The sequence below is a fragment of the Mauremys mutica genome, chromosome 13 (genome assembly GCF_020497125.1).
Source record: "Mauremys mutica isolate MM-2020 ecotype Southern chromosome 13, ASM2049712v1, whole genome shotgun sequence".
Classification (NCBI taxonomy): domain Eukaryota; kingdom Metazoa; phylum Chordata; order Testudines; family Geoemydidae; genus Mauremys; species Mauremys mutica.
Genome location: NC_059084.1, coordinates 31,922,296 through 31,938,719, shown reverse-complemented (window position 1 = coordinate 31,938,719; position 16,424 = coordinate 31,922,296). Strand labels below are relative to the sequence as shown.

At 39.6% G+C, this 16,424-nt stretch overlaps 1 protein-coding gene across 2 annotated transcripts in view; it reads right to left on the bottom strand.

Annotated features, from left to right (window-relative positions):
- RBM39 (RNA binding motif protein 39) overlaps nucleotides 1-15,687 on the bottom strand; it is a 48,611-nt gene extending 32,924 nt beyond the window's left edge. The window contains exons 1-3 of one of the 2 annotated variants that reach the window (XM_044985114.1): nucleotides 15,405-15,687; nucleotides 6,866-6,928; nucleotides 5,009-5,058 (exon numbers count right to left, since the gene is read on the bottom strand). In XM_044985114.1, the coding sequence (XP_044841049.1) occupies nucleotides 5,009-5,058; nucleotides 6,866-6,916 (101 nt within the window). In that variant the 5' untranslated portion in view covers nucleotides 6,917-6,928; nucleotides 15,405-15,687. The remainder of the gene's footprint in view (nucleotides 1-5,008; nucleotides 5,059-6,865; nucleotides 6,929-15,404) is intronic. The other variant, XM_044985113.1, reaches the window with a different exon arrangement.
- Nucleotides 15,688-16,424: the final 737 nt, after the last annotated feature.

The window sequence follows — 16,424 nt, the reverse complement described above, 5'->3', positions numbered from 1 at the left end:
TTTCCACACTTTGCCAAAATCAGCAACTGGATGAAGACCAATTGGCGAAAGCTGAACCCAGGCAACATTGAGGTGAGGATGGTAGTCAGAGGGAAGCACTTTGAAGAACTCCACCCTTATAACATCCCCCTCTATCATGGTCACACATCCTCAGATACTTACCTGAGCTTGGGTGTCTTACTTCCAGTTCTAATGAATGGCTAAGTAGTCATCATCCTGAAAACAGTCCCTTCTATGTATTTACAGCCAGAAAATTAACCTCATTCGCACAAAGACTCAACTACTGTGACCACAGTCATGACTGCTGCAGCAAACACCATCCTGGTCAGGTGGTCGGTAATATCTCCCTACTGCTATATTCTTATTATTAGAGCATGGAAATACTACCCATTGAGAGTCTGGGCTACAGTTTGGTTCATTTAAGATTTTATGCTACACTTTCTTTAACATATAGTGCCACTCCCCCAATGAGCATGACCTGTTCTGTCCTTCTGAACTATTTTGTACTCTGGTATTACTGTCCCATTGATTGTCCTCATTCCAAAACAGAAGGAATCTCTCAATAATGCCAACCAGACATATCTAATTATCTATAAAATGATTCTGCATAGAAAGAGACGAAGGTGGATTAGAATAATAATACCCAGCTCTCAATTAGCACTTTTCATCAGTAGATCTCAAAATACTTTACCAACAAGGTCAGTGAATTAACTTCTATCTTAACTATGGAGCAACAGAGCAACTAACCCCTCCCCCCAAAAACCAAACACAAACTAACCCACGCACTCCCACACCCCCAGCTAACAGTGATGCTAGCTATATGCAAAACACTGCCAAATGCACAAAGAAAAATGAAAGAAGAGAAGCTTTAATCTTTAATTTACAGTAATCTCAGGTGTTATAAATAAAATCAGAGGGAAGTGTGATTATTTTAAAGCTGATAGTTATTTGTACTAAAAGGACACTATCTTGGATTTAATCAAGAAACTTGACTACTCATTCCATTCTTTCATGTAATTAGGTGAAACTAGTTGTTTCTTTTTATTTTAACAGAAATGCTATCGGCTCAACAGAAGAGTACATCAACCATAATGGTCTATTTTAAATTAATCAAATCAAGTGAAAAATTGTTGTAAAAACTTTACTCAAAAGTGCTTTGTTAAAGGGACCAAGAAGAAAACCTCAGAGGAGCAAAACTCACAGGAGTTGTTGGAGGCAAAAGAGGAATTTTCTCAACTAGTATATAGCAGCAAGATCAAAAGTGCAAACATGAAGCAGGAAGAAGAAATGAGAGGTTGCAAAGTATGGACAGCTCGTCTGCTGCCGTCAGAAGCGGTGACCAACCACTGCAACAGAACTGCTGACCACTAGCAACATATCCTAATGTATGAAATGACAAACTGTGTCAACTGTTTCATCCTCTCCTCTATCAACATCTTTACCTACATTTTCCGGCTCCTCAACATATTACTCTGACTCAGACAGAATCCCTATGAAACAGTAATAAATTTCCCTGTTTAATTTTCAAGCTAAGAATAAACCAATAAGGAAGCTATGTAACACACCTCCCCCCTTCCTCCCTCTTCCCCCAAATGAAAATGCTACTATTTAAGGAATAGTACCGAACACTGAGTGGCCATGCATCCATCACTTCTACCCTCTCTTTCCCTCCCTCTCAAATACACTGCCTCACATTAGGCATTGTTTTCAGCACATATGATCAAGCAGCATCTTCATCTTTCTGCAACTAACAAAATATGGCTATCATTCCTAGTAGCTACTGCAGTGTTTCACTCTCAACAGCAGCTTTTGACAGTTAAATAGTACAAGAGCTTATTTCCAAAGCTCTCAGCAGGGAAACTCCCCACTGTCCTTCACAAGTGTGTAGAACATGGAACACAGCAAGAACATTGCGAGAAGGGATAGCTCAGTGGTTTGAGCATTGGCCTGCTAAACCCAGGGTTGTGAGTTCAATCCTTGCAGGGGCCACTTAGGAATCTGGGGCAAAATCAGTACTTGGTCCTGCTAGTGAAGGAAGGGGGCTGGACTTGATGACCTTTTAGGGTCCCTTCCAGTTCTATGAGATATATAATACATGGAGTATACCTGTTACTGCACTTCAGAAAATCCCATCCATTTAGCATTAGTCACTTTATTTCTCTGTAGTGATGTTTCTCATCCCATCTTTTGATAGTCTTGTCTATTTAGAATGACTGTAAGCTCTTATTGGGCAGGGATGTCTTACTATGAATTTGGCTACGATACAATGCAATGAGGCCCCGCTTTAAGTACGGGCCTCTTGGCACTACCATAATACAAAGAAGCAGCACATTCCATCACCACCCAGCTACTGTCGAGGCAATAATTAAAGCAATACCTCTGTTAAAAAAGGAGGATTTTTTTTTTTTTGGATTAATGAAAAGAGACCACAGGCTTGCTCATTCAGAATCTCATCAGGAGCAGAAAAACTTGACACTAATACCCAAAATTGTTACATCCAAGAACAGACTAAAAAAATGTTTCCATGTACTTTGTGCATTTAACAATACTGTGGTATAAACACCGTTGTGGAGTGACAGCTGGTAGAACCATGTGCAGATACAAAATTCGTATCCGCACCAGATCCGTGATCGGCAAACATAGCCCATGGATGCGGATATCAAGCGGATATCTGCAGATCTGCCAGGCTCTAATAGTTGGGTTTGTTTTTTGCAGTAGTGCCTACATCCATATGGCACTTTCCAGATAGAGAAGGCATGATTTCAGTTCTGAGAAAATTAGTCTATCCCATCAGTGATTTTATTCTTTTGTCCAGGTGAGTCTTTCACACTGCAACAAGAAACAGAAACATTCTAAGACAGAAAAACCTGACAGTAATACTCACAAAATAGACAGAGTGCCTCAGGGACAAGTTTTGTACCTGAAGTTGTTTAAAAATTGATTAGATTGAGTTGAGTGTCCCTTTATTTCTCTATTGAGAAAGATGGACAAATTGCTGCTGTGCTATCTTATGTACAAAATGAACGTTGAGAAGTCTCTTACTCTGTCCAATGAGGCAACATTGATCAACACACACATTGTGGCCTCAGATCACAGAAGTTCACTCACACCTGTGATTTTAACAATTAGTGGCAGCAGATTGTGGGTAGATCAGACAAACATGTTCCACCTACGGCTCCATCAGTTGGCAAAGCTCCATTCATGTCAAATCCTTAGCTCCATGGTATATTAATACTGTTATGCTTCCAAAGGACTGTTACACTTGTCCACACCAAACATGTGAACCATTGAGCAATATTTGCAGCTAGCCTTCAATAAGTATAACAAGTATTTTGTCCACAGACTGGCACCTAGCTTACAAGGAAATCATTACTGTAGTTTTGGCCCAAGCTCCAGATAGAGATAGCGAAGGCTTGTTCATCTGGAAGTTGGACATTTAATCACCGTAAAGGACTATTGGCCTAAACTTGCTCTAGCCTTGTCACAAGTCAGAATAATAAGACTCCTCAGTTATCAGCATCCTGCTGATTGCACGTGTTGTACTGGGGCAGGTTGAGTCCCCTCTTATTTCTCTACCTTATCTCAGTCTTCAGCACCAAGGGACCTGGACTCAAACCAGAAATATCTAGTTGAGAAATTCACATACCACTTGGGGATTCAGGTCTGGCTGTACAAAGCCCCAAAATACTATTCACTGTCAATTTGGGCTATACTGGAACCCCTTAAAGTGTGGCTTAGTCAGAAGAGCATCTATGTAAAAATGGCACTTTGACTCAGCCACAGCAGTTATGGGACAGCAAGCTGGAGACTGTTCTAGCTCACACAATTAAATTTCTAATGCAAGGCCAATTTCTGCTGTTACACAGGTAGCTGGATTTAAACCAATGTATATTTTAGCAATAAAGATGTGCAATACAAAAAAAAAATGTAGCTTAACTTGCAGATCCCAGGCTCAGCTGGAAGTTAGAAAATCCATCTTTTTACTTGTGACCTATGCACATTTGACCTTAGAGTCTGACACAAAGCTGGAACCTAATGAAGCCTTTAAAAGAAATATTTAAATGTGTATCCAAATTTCTCTTCAGAATAGAGCCAAACTTCAGTTTTCTCCTACAGCAAATATCAAATATTTTAATGAAAATATGTGTAATTTAAGTAATCTTATTTTACATATTTGAATTTTTAAGTATTTTCTGTTCAACTCCAAATGCTTGACTGTTTTGTAGGAGAAGCTTTCTTTGGGTTTCTCTCATTGCAGAGTGCATGGTCCTTGCCTATACAGGTCAACAGTAACTGGTTCAAAAAAAGGAAAAAAAATCACAGTATCAATCAGGATACTGACCAGGCAGACATTATAAAACAAAACACATTGCTAAGTCTCTCCTGGAGGAGATAAATACAATTAATTCTCTCCAGATTTGTTATACTTTAAACAAGTTTGTTAGTTATTTTGGATTAGGGAGAAGAGAGAAAATTCATTCAAACAATAGCTTTTTTACATACAATACTAATTCAAGGAATAAAGTGTTGAAAGGAGTTAAAACTGTATTAGCCTGATACTGGCCAACACACACAACCACACTTCTATGAGCTTTCCCAGTTAGAACTTGAGGCCACTGAATTTCTCTGAACCAGAAGTCCTTCAAATTCATATAATTAGTGCACAAATGTAATTACAATTATTTAAAAATTAACCCAAAATATATAAAACTCACTGAGATAGCATCGTATCTTATAGGGACAGTGTCATTATCTTTAAGCCCTCAAAACTGTTCTAGTTTACTTTTTTTTTTTTTTAAAAGGACACTATTAATTGAAAATTTATACCACAGATATCAACTGCGTAAGAGGTAGTCATATTTGTTTGGAATGCCATAAACAGCAAAAGACAAACACAGAAGGATTTCCATTTTATTTTCTTGGACAGTACTACATACACTAAAAAGTAAAGTTAAAGAATACTTGACAAGAGTTCCCTAGAAGCGTCAAAATACAGATATACACTTACTTCTTGCTGCGCTCTTCATGGCCATTGGCACTGCTCAATTTGTTCTCATCCTAAGCAGGGTTGATAGAAGAACATCGTGAGGACGAAGTGGTAACATTTCAAGTGGTCAAAGGGTAATGGGAATAGGAATAAGAAAATACAAAACAAAAATTTTAATACTAAATTACGTGTTTATAGTTTAATATGGAAAGCTATAAAAATTTAAGTAGGCATGTTTAACCAGTTTGCTGTTTACATTTAAGACATACAATTATAAAATACAAGAATTACAGTTTTTAAAAATATATTAAATTGTAGATACTTCCTTACATGATTTAGATAGTAAATTATCCTGTAGATTTCAGCACTCAAGTGGTTAAATGTTATTTCTATAAAATGTAAGAGGAAGTTTCAGGTTTAAGCATTTTTCATGTGCTATGATCCCTTTGATCAGTACCAAGGCTATATCTCTGCCTAAGCCCCAAGTGGCCATGCTAGCAGCCAGCCACTATCGATTTCTTGTGACCGATGCCATTCCTGAGATCTTCGCTCATTTTCGTTGGAGGGTTGTAAGAGCTTGATGCCACCTCTGTCACACATCTCGCCCTGAAGCAAACAGGGATTCACACTGCTTTAGTAACGTCGACTCCCAAGAAAGTCATCAAAAATCCACCAGTCCAGCCTAAACATTCCCTATTTCCATACCTGTTTACATGGAAAATATCCATGTTAAACTAGGACACAAGAATCTTAACATTATAAATTATGACTATCTCTTCAAGATTTTACGTAACTGCTAAATATTACATAAAACTAAATATACAGTGTTTAAAGCTTACAAATGCTCATCCAAAACTGATACCACATGGTTGTGCTAAACACTCCAAAATAAACTAACAGTAGCTGTTATATTTATTCTATAGTTTAATCACTCCAGCTACACCATGAGTACAACTGCTAAATTATTTCAAGTTTATACACATTTCTTGTGAAACCAGTGCTAATGCATGCAAAATGTTAACACTTTCACCACCAATTGGTGAAAAAACGAAAAAAAAAAAAAAAAAGACAGTATACATTTGCTGCCTGTTAAGGAGACTAAGTACATCACTATTCTAGTCATTCAGAAGTTAACAGAATTTTGTGTCAAAATTGGTAGTTCCTAATTGAACAACTAAAACAGAAGAGTACAACGGCTATTTTTAGAATGACACTGCAGACTGTGATACTGTCTTTTACTTGCTAAGAATGTATCTATTCAGGGATCCAAGAATTTTGGAAAGTTCTTTCACTCAGCAATTCATTTCCATCTGCCCTGTTAAAAGATTAACCATCACCAGTCTTCTATGTTAAAAATAATGGTCATACGCCTCTTGCACTGAGCAGACTATTTAAAGATTTACTTGCCACGGACTGGTGAAAAGGTTATTCTTGGAACCCTGCTATTTTCCCAAACACTGCATTCACCTTGTTGCTATACCAAACTGGAGCTGGTAATTTTAGGCGAGTAATTGTTTTTTTGTTTGTTTGTTTTTTTTACCTAGGGGACCACGGTACAGCGATACGTCACTCAATTACTACCTTATGATTGACAGTTCACACTGGAATCAAAGGTGAATTCATGGGAGTAGAGGTGAGATATCGTTAGGCAAGTCTACAAAGAGAGATAGATGGGCATTTATTCATCACGCTGAAGTGAAACTACTGCACAATATAATTACATTAACAGTATATATTTATTTGCAAGTTACATGTAATGCATCTCCAATAAGATAAATCATGAGGGCTCCAGGGATGTTAGTTTACAGTTCAGCAGTAGTTTCATGAATAAGGCTAAATTAAGGTAAGTACAACACCTCACTGGCACATTTTTCTCACCTTCTTGTAAGGAGCCTCAAGCATTGCTTCAATATCAATATCGTCAGCCATTTTTCAGGACACCTGAAAGGAAGAGCAAAATCCATCAGACAGGAAAAGAGCCCATAAACTATATCAATCTCTAATAGCTCCCAAGGCACTTGTACTGTTGGTGACAAGGCCAATGTTGGGAAGACGCCAAATTCACAAAATGATTTTTAGTTACAATACATACTAATAGGCTTGGCAAGCTGGTCAACTGACTGCTGTCAAATACTGCTAAATATTCCATCAAGAATGCCCTGAGGACTCTCTTTTTGATTACATCATGATGTCTTATCTGTTAGCAAGCCTATATCAATGTCTTTGATCACTTTACTACATGCTAATGCCACATATTGGGGAAAAAGGCGAACTAACTGAAAGCTGAATATCTTGATTGGCTGGAATCTTCTACAACAAACATTGTGCATATATGTACGAATGAATATCTTTATTTGTCTGCAAGGCCATCACTGCATATGGCAAATTACAAAGCACATTAAACAAGTTAAAAGATACCATTCCTGCCCTGAAGGGCATACAAGCTAAACTGACTAGACAAATACAGAAATTAACCAAAAGGAAAAAAGGGGGAGAAGGGCTCACAATAATTAAACTTCCTCTCCAAATGCAAAGAGAAAAGGCATACTGCCATTGAGCTGCCTACCTAACATAAGTGCATTTAAAATTTCTCTTTTATTATTGCTATACTGGGTGGATGAAAACCAATGATTTTTTTTTAAATAAAAAAATCAGTTTTTGATTTAAATTGGATTTTTCTGATAAAATACTTTGATGCTCTAAAGATGGTTTTAATTAAGATACATTAGAGCTCAAAGATATCTCATCGTGGAATAGGGATTATAAATTCTATAGTATGAGAACATATTCATGTAATGTTTAAGAAAAATTTTGTAAATGAGTTCCAACAGCTCATGGATTAGGGACCCAACCGTATGCAGTTCCAGGGGCTTCTGTATAAATTATTTAGGTCAGTGGTTCCCAAACGGGTTTGCGAAATGTTACAGGGGGGTTGTCAGGGAAAAATTCCCTAATGGTGGACAGAGCTGTCCCTAGAGACCCTGGGCAGCACAGGGCCAGCAACCCGCAGTCCTTGGACTTCCAAGAGTTAAGCAGATCAAAGCAAGCATATCTATCACACTGAGGAGATTTAAACTTCAAGACTTCTTATAAGAAACGGGAAGGGAGATGGATATTTTTTGCTGTTTTTAAAATTAAATAGGCAGCTAGTATTGTTTGTAAAATTATTATAAAGAACAAGTTTAAGCTTTGTTGTAACGTGCACTGTTTGCCTGGACTGCTCAAGACCGTAAAGGCTTGTGTAGAAGGAACTCTGAGTTGGCTTCTTAAATACCTTCATGCTGTTTCACATCCGATATGTGATGAAATATAGGTCCCTTGTCTTATAAACAGGCTTATTCAAAGTGATACAAGCTATGAAAGTGAGATCTTGGAAGAGTGTTGCCATTTTCATAATATAATAAAAATACTGTAATGATAAATAATAGTGTGTAATAAGCATGTCATAAAAACAAATTTTATATTTCCAAGATCATTGCTTTTATAATTTATACTCAGGTAAATGAGGAAATCCCCAGAAATATTCATTTTTAGGAGGGGATTTGCAAGACTTGACATTTTAGCGAAAGGGGTTCACAGGTTGTTAAAGTTTAGGAACCGCTGATTTAGGTTAATCTTTCCATCTACCCAATGGGACTCAGTGCTCAGTCTAGAAGTTGCCATCAGAGATGCTTAGGTTTGCAGTTCTCAAACTGGATTTGCGTCTCCAGAGATAAAATGCTTGTTAACAGCAAAAATGTTTTAAATAAAGAAATAATATATAGAGGTGAGAAATAACAGATCTCAACCCTATTGTCCCTCTGCAGATTTGTGTACCCAATCAATCCCTTACCTCTCTCTAAAAGTGCAAAGTTTCAAAAAGTTCAATTAATAGAAGATTGTTGGGGCAGAATAGATCTGGACAAGGAGAGGTCATCTGGAGATAAATGTGAGAAGGCAGGGACAGGGAGCAGAAACAAATGTGAAACTTTTTTAGCAGAATATTCCAGAAGTCTGGAGGTCTTTCTGCATGTAGCTTTCATAGATTTGAGATTATATCATTCTCTCATTAGAAGGGAAAATCTATAATGGCAGCAGGCCATAAGAGACACTCAGTTTGAGAATATTTTAAATGAAGTTCCTCTACTTGTGAATAAGACAGGCATGCATGCAAAATGTAAACAGTGCAACAAAGAAATGCAAGGCCTGGTTAGCCTGAATGAAACGTCACGAGAAGTGTCCCTTCTCAGGAGGAAGCTGCCTTGAAGATGATGAAAGGAACATGTCTGACCATGCAGGATCTTCAGGGTGGTTAACATTTTTATTTCTTACTTCTTTCTTAAGGACTGCCTGTCTTCCTTCTGCACTATTCTTGAATTCTCATGTTTGAGCAAAAAGTATAGTTGTTACTCTATGGTACTTTCATTTTAGATGCAGTTGTGATAAAAAATAAATAGCTGAAATAGGTAGATCTTCCTTTGACAATTTCATCTTTAATGTAGCACTGAGTGTCAGTGAATTCAATGAGTAATACTAAATGAGCAGTATGGTAATAATTAAATAACAGCATTGACTTATTTTGTTTGGGAGAATCCATCCTCAACATACAGGATTCTGAAGAGTATCCACCTTCAAGATCACCATCATTTTCTATAGTTTCAGAGTTCTCTGCCAATTATAGTGTTTCAGTCACATCATGTATGTCACATAGCCACAGTATATTACCTGTAGCAAAAAGAAAAAAAACTCCATCATCCAGAAACAACCACAGATAAATTTGTGATAAGAACCAGCAGATTACAAAAAGAGGTAACTGATGAAAACATTGCCCAGTTTGTTTATGCAACAAACTCCTTTCCTTATGACTGAGAACCCACACTTATTAACATGGTTCAGTCATTAAGATCAGGATACAGTCCACCCAACAGAGTAGATGTCGCAGGCAAACTGCTGCATAAAGTGTATGAAAGAGAAACTGAGCAGTGTGCAAAAGGTCTAGAGGGTGAAATTGTTAACCTGAGTCTTGATGGGTACAGCAATGTCCACAATGTGCTTGTGTGACAACAGAAGAAGGGAATGTCTTCCTTACAGAAACAATTGATACACCAGGAAATGCACACACAGCAGAATACTTACAAGCAGCAGCAGTAAAAGCTATAACAAACTGTGAAAAAAAATTCAAATGTCTAGCACGCAGCCTGGTCACAGACAATGCTGCAAATGTATCCAAGATGAGAAGAAAGTATTTAGAAGAGTCCCAAGCTAATAACATGCAGTTGCAGTGCTCATTTGATGCATCTCCTAGGCAAATACTTCAGTGTACCGGAAATAAAGGCCAATATTGTTGAAATTGCAAAATACTTGCGTAATAACCACTTTGCAGCAGCTGCTCTGAAAAAAGTGGGAGGAATCAAGCTAACTCTCCCACAAGACGTGCGATGGAACTCAGTAGTGAACTGTTTTGAGCACTATATCAAGAACTGGCCTAATCTGATGACAGTTTTTGAACAAAATTGTCAAAAAATAGATGGCACTATCACAAAGTTCTCAACACTGGGCTTAAGAGAAATGTTGAACACATGCTGAGTACCCTGAAGCCTATTTCTGTAGCCTTGAACAAAATGCAGGGAAATAGCTGTTTTATTGCTGAACCTGTTGAAATCTGGAAGGAACTGAGTGAGATCTTAAAAAGAGAAATATGCAACGACAGAGTTAAATTACAAACATTAAGAAAACTAATTGGAGAAGCACTATCTGCAGCTCATTTTCTTGCAAATATTCTCAATACTCGGTACCAGGGTCAAACCTTAACTGCTGAAGAAGAGGAGTTGGCTAAGACATGGACATCCAGCAATCACCCCGCCATAATGCCAACTATAAACAAACTTCAGAGCTCAGGGTGAACCATTCAAGAAATATGTTTGCTGATGATGTTTTAAAGAAAGTCACACCAGTGAACTGATGGAAGTCACTTAAGAACTTGGATTCAAAGACTGTTGAACTGATAATCTCACTTTTAACAGCAGTATCTTCTTCTGCTGGTGTAGAAAGAATATTTTCTTCTTTTGGACCAATTCATTAGAAATTGAGAAACTGTTTGGAACCTGAAAAAGCAGGAAAGCTTGTTTTTCTTTTCCAGATTATGAACAAACAGGAAAATGACGGTGAAGATGACCAAGTTTCTCATGTTGACCTGGCTGGCATGGTCGATTTAATTTTTGAGTTTTTTTAAAATATATATTTCATTTAACTATTTTAGTTCAAAACAATTTTAACAAAAACAAACCTGATTTAAAAAAAACTTGAATGTTTAACTAAATTCAAAAATTCATACGCTTTTAATTTATATGTTTGCTGTTGAAGAAAAAAACCCAGAATATATAACGTCATTGTTTTAATTAAATAAAAATTTAAATGTCTGTCTGGTGATGTTCTCCTCCTAATACAGCATGGCAAGAAAATCCTCCAAATATTGAATTGGAGATATTTATGAAGTCATTGGGAGGTGAACTATCCGCTTCAAATAGTTATTCATTTTCTGATATAGCTGTAAAACTAATCTGAAATGTTTTCCAAAAAATCAATTTAAAAATGTATAGTGTGTACCTTCTAAAAATGAAACCTACATCCATCTCTGAGTTGTGAAGAATATGTATTAAGGTTATAACAGTCAACAAGAATGCACTTTTATGTAGAAATCCATGATTAAAACATGTCTTCCTAACTAGTGATTGAAATCATGATTTAAATCAATTTGATTTAAATCCAATCCACCCTGTTGCTATATGTGTGTTTCCTGTTTAATTCCATTTTCTTTTGTAATTGTTCAGTCTTGTTCACATTTAAATATGAAGCTAACATTGCTTTAAAAAGTAGCAATGATTATTTCATTTTTTAAGAACTTAATTTCATTGTTTCACATTTTCCAAGTTAGATAATTATTAAATAACCTGTTTCTTGTAATTAGGCATATGAATCAAAGGCTAAGCCTACTAGAAACCATAGTCTTACTCACTACTGTTCTAATAAGTTAGCACTTTAAAATATTTGACCAATTATTTTTGGACCAGTCAATTGACCAACTCTACATACTAATAAGGACCTTGTTAAAATGATTCTGAGTGAGAAACATCACATGGAGAAGAATCAGGAAGGTGCTTGCAGTGGGAATGCAACCTGCATGCTGACCGTACAGAATGCAATATAAGCACCAGCTAAGTCATGGCTATGAATGGAAGAGAAAGTTCAAAGAAAAGAACTGTGTGCCATCTACTTCTTTATGACAACGAATGTCAGAAAGATTCTCCCTACACCCAAATATGCTTATTTATTAGAAATTCAGGTCTTACACCAAACTGAAGAAAGGTTTGACACCAGTTACCAAAAGAAGCAAGACCTAAGCAACAGAGAAGGGACATGTATGCAAACTACTTAAAACTTGGATTTTTGCAAATGTTCAAGTTTCATAGATTCCAAGGCCAGAAAGTGCCATTATGCATAGCATAGCCAGAGAATGTGTCCATGTGTTTCCTGAATCAAGCCCAGTAATTTGCAGATGAACTAGTTTCTCTCTTTGAAAGACATCCAATCTTGATTTAAAGATTTCAAGTGATGAAGAATTCACTTCATCCCTTCGGAAGCTGTTCAATGATAATTACCCTCACTGTTAACAAACGTGCCTTATTTCCAGTTTGAATGTCATCTAGATTTTCAATTTCGAGCCCTTGGGACTTGTTATGCTTTTGTTAGATTGAAGAGCCCTTAGCACCCGATACTTTTAAACTGATCAAGTTGTCTCTTAAAACTTGCTCTTCTGCAAGCTAAAATAAATTGAATTCCTTAAATTACTCACTGCAAGGCAAGTGTTCCAGTCCTCATACTTCCTGTCTTCCCTGAAGCCTCCTCAATTTTTCCAATATCCTTTTTGAAGAGAGGATATCAGAACTGGACATAGTATACCAATCGCAGTCTCATCATATACAGAAGTAAAGTTACCTCCCCATTCCTATGCCATATTCTCCTGTTTGTACATCCAAGGATAGCATTAGTTCCTATCCACAGTATTTCATCAACCGCTCATGTTCAGTTGGTTATCCACCATGATTCCTTCTATCTTTTTCAGTCCCCCCTCCTGTAAATATGGCCTTTGTGTTTTTTCTAAACATATATGCTTTATTTTTTTATTTACCAGTATTAAGAGAAATGTGTTTAAATCCAACTTCCCAACAGATTCAAATCTGTCAGTGCGACCTATCCTTATTTCCACTTCATCTGCAAAGTTTATCAGCAATGATTTCATATTTTCAACCAGATCATTGACAAAGAAATTGACTAGCACTGAGCCAAGAACAGATTCTCGTGGGACCCCATTAGAAACACTTCCTTTCAATGATGATTCCCACTGAAATGTGGAAAAGGGTGATCCAATGGATAGTGTATTTAGATTTTCAGAAAGAGAAGGTCCTTCCATGGTTGGCTGAAATGGTTAAAAGATAGAAAGCAAAGGGTAGGAATAAATGGTCATCTTTCAGAATGTAGAGAGGTAAATAGTGGTGTCCTCCAGGAGACCAGTGCTGTTCAACATAAATGATCTAGAAAAACAGTAGGTGACAAAATTTGCAATTACTCAAGATAGGTAAGTCCAAAGCAGACTGCGAAGAGTTACAAAGGGGGCTCACCAAACTGGATGACTGGGCAACAAAATAACGGATGAAATTTAGTGGTGATAAATGCAAAGTAATGCACATTGGAAAACATAATCCCAGCTACACATACAAAGTGATGGGATCTAAATTAGCAGTTACCACTCAAGAAAGATCTTGGAGTCATTGTGAATAGTTCTCTGAGAAGGTCTGCTCAATGTGCAGCAGCAGTCAAAAAAGTAACAGAAAAGGAAAGGGATAGAACAGAAAATATCATAATGCCTGTATATAAAACCATGGTTCGCCCACACCTTGAATGCTGCATGCAGATCTGGTCGCCCCATCTCAAAGAAGATATACTGGAATTAGAAAAGGTACAGAAAAGGGCAACAACAAATGATGAAGGGTATGGAATAGCTTCCATATGAGGAGAGATTAAGAGACTGGGACTGTTCCTCTTGGAAAAGAGACAATTAAGGGAGGATATGATAGAGGTCTATAAAATCTGGACTGGTGTGAAGAAAGTGAGTAAGGAAATGTTATTTACTCCCTCTCATAACACAAGAACTAGGGCATCACCTAATGAAATTAATAGACAGCAGGTTTAAAACAAATAAAAAGAAGTACTTCACACAACGCATGGTCAACCTGTGGAACTCTTTGCCAATCACAATGCTGCAATGGGTGCAAACCCTGCCTATACTGTTAGTATAATCTTTAATTATAAACTGCAAAGTAATTTTTGTATTGTCGTCCTACCCTTTTTTTGCTTCTTCATGATGTACAAAGGAGACCTAGATGATGTTCCCTACCTTCACTTTTCACCTTAGCAATTTCAGAAATATTAACTCTAGTCCTTCCCAGTTTTGCTGGAAGTCCTCTGGGAGGTCTCTGGGATGTCTACTGTGAGCTGTAATATCTTCACCAAATTCCCCAAGAAATAAATGTATTTTCTTACAATGTGTTTAGTTAATATGGTAAGACACTAGTCAAAGCAAAACAGTTTTTAGTTTTCACACGTGTTACTATGTCAAGAAAGGCACTAGGGTTGAGTGCAGGGTTTACCTCAAGGAATCAAAGCTCCACTTGCCTTACCTACCTTGTGTTAGCAATATTAGTTAACAATGGATACAAACACACTTTGTGTTCGTGTTCCTGGCCAAGGCCAGGCCAAACCTGCCTTTCCCCAACATGTTGATACTTAAGTTCAATAGGTGGTAACAAAACATGATTTAATTTTAGACTGTCCAGCATCTAACTTAGCCCAGGTTTGGCGCCCATGGCACTCGCCCTCCCGCCGCCAGCCCACAGACTCGGATTTAAAATCCCAATCGGACAGAAACAACTTTCCGGAAGGTCCTTCGCGCAGCTTCTCCCCACAGGGAGGCGCGGAGCGCTCAGGCGGGGGAGCCCCGTGCGCTCCCGGCCTTGGCGGCAGCAGCTACGCCAGGGACAGTCTGGGCCGAGGCCCAGCTCGCCAACTACGTGGCCATGGGAACAGCCAGGGTCCCAGCCAGGCCAACAGCTGCGGCCTCCCCAGCATCACCTCCAATGCGGGGGGTAACAACCGTTGAGGCCCCACCGCCCCCGGGATTTCGGGCCAGGGGCCTCCCCGGGAAGGCGGGCCCGGCTGGGAAGATGGCCCAGAAGCCTCCCGGAGAACACTGGGTAAAAGGGCCCGGTCAGGAGAGGAGGCTCTGCCCCCGGCCCCCCTCATGCGGCGGCGGGAAAGGCTCCTGGGCCGAACACGGCCGCGGAACGGGACGGCCATGAGCGGGCGGGGGCCGCGCGGTTACCTGCGCTGCTGTGGGTTGCGCTTCTGGCTCAGGTGCCCGGGATCCGGTGGCGCTAGGGACGGGGATAGGCCCAGCGGCGGCGAGTCCCTCAGAAAAGGGGGCGGCTCGGATACTAAAGGCCGCTTCGGCCCAGCTCTGGTGGCGGCGGCGGCGGCGACTGCTCCCTGAAATGGCGCCCGCCGCGTCCGGCTGCTCGGGAGCTCCGCGCACTCACGCACGGGGTCGCCCAGAGCCCGTTGCACGGGCTCTCGCGACACTGAGACAAAACAAACAAGGCTGAGCACGTCCTTGACACACGAATCTCGCGAGACACCACACCCGGAAGCAGACTAGAACAATCGCGAGAATAAGGAATAGGCCCCGCCAAAGTACGCTCCCTTCCCGTAGGCACAAAGTCTCGCGAAATTCGGGTCAGCAGCACCCGCAATAGAGAGGTCAAAGGTTAAATTTGGATATTTAAACTAGAAGTAAAATGTCTTACCCTTCTCTTCTCCCCAGTAGCCCTAGGATGAGGAGGAAGAGGGGTTTTCAGTGCTGGGGCAGAGGGGTCCCTACACCCCTGAGAGTGCTGGGCAAGGGGGGGATCAGCACTGGCTAGAGGGGTCCCCATTCCCTCCTGGAGCGCAGGGCTGGGGGGGTCCCCACTCCAGTGCCATGACTGTTGCTCAGTCATGGCCACCTGTCTCTGCCCAGCTCTAATAAAGGCCTTGTTTACACTGGAACGTTTTCTGCCATGGCACTGGCGTATAGGGTTGCCACCTTTCTTAATAGCACAAAACCCAAACACCCCTGTTCTCTAAGGCCCGCCCGCCACTTGCTCCATTACCTGCTCTCCCCCACTGTCACTCACTTTCACCAGGCTGGGGTAGGGGTTAGGGTGTGGGGGAGAGGGCAATGCGCTCTGGGCTGGGGGTGTGGGCTCTAGGTGGGGCCAGAAATGAAGGGTTTAGGGTGCAGGAGAGGGCTTGGGGTTGGATTAGGACAGGGGTCTCAAACTCAAATGACCCCGAGGGCCGCATG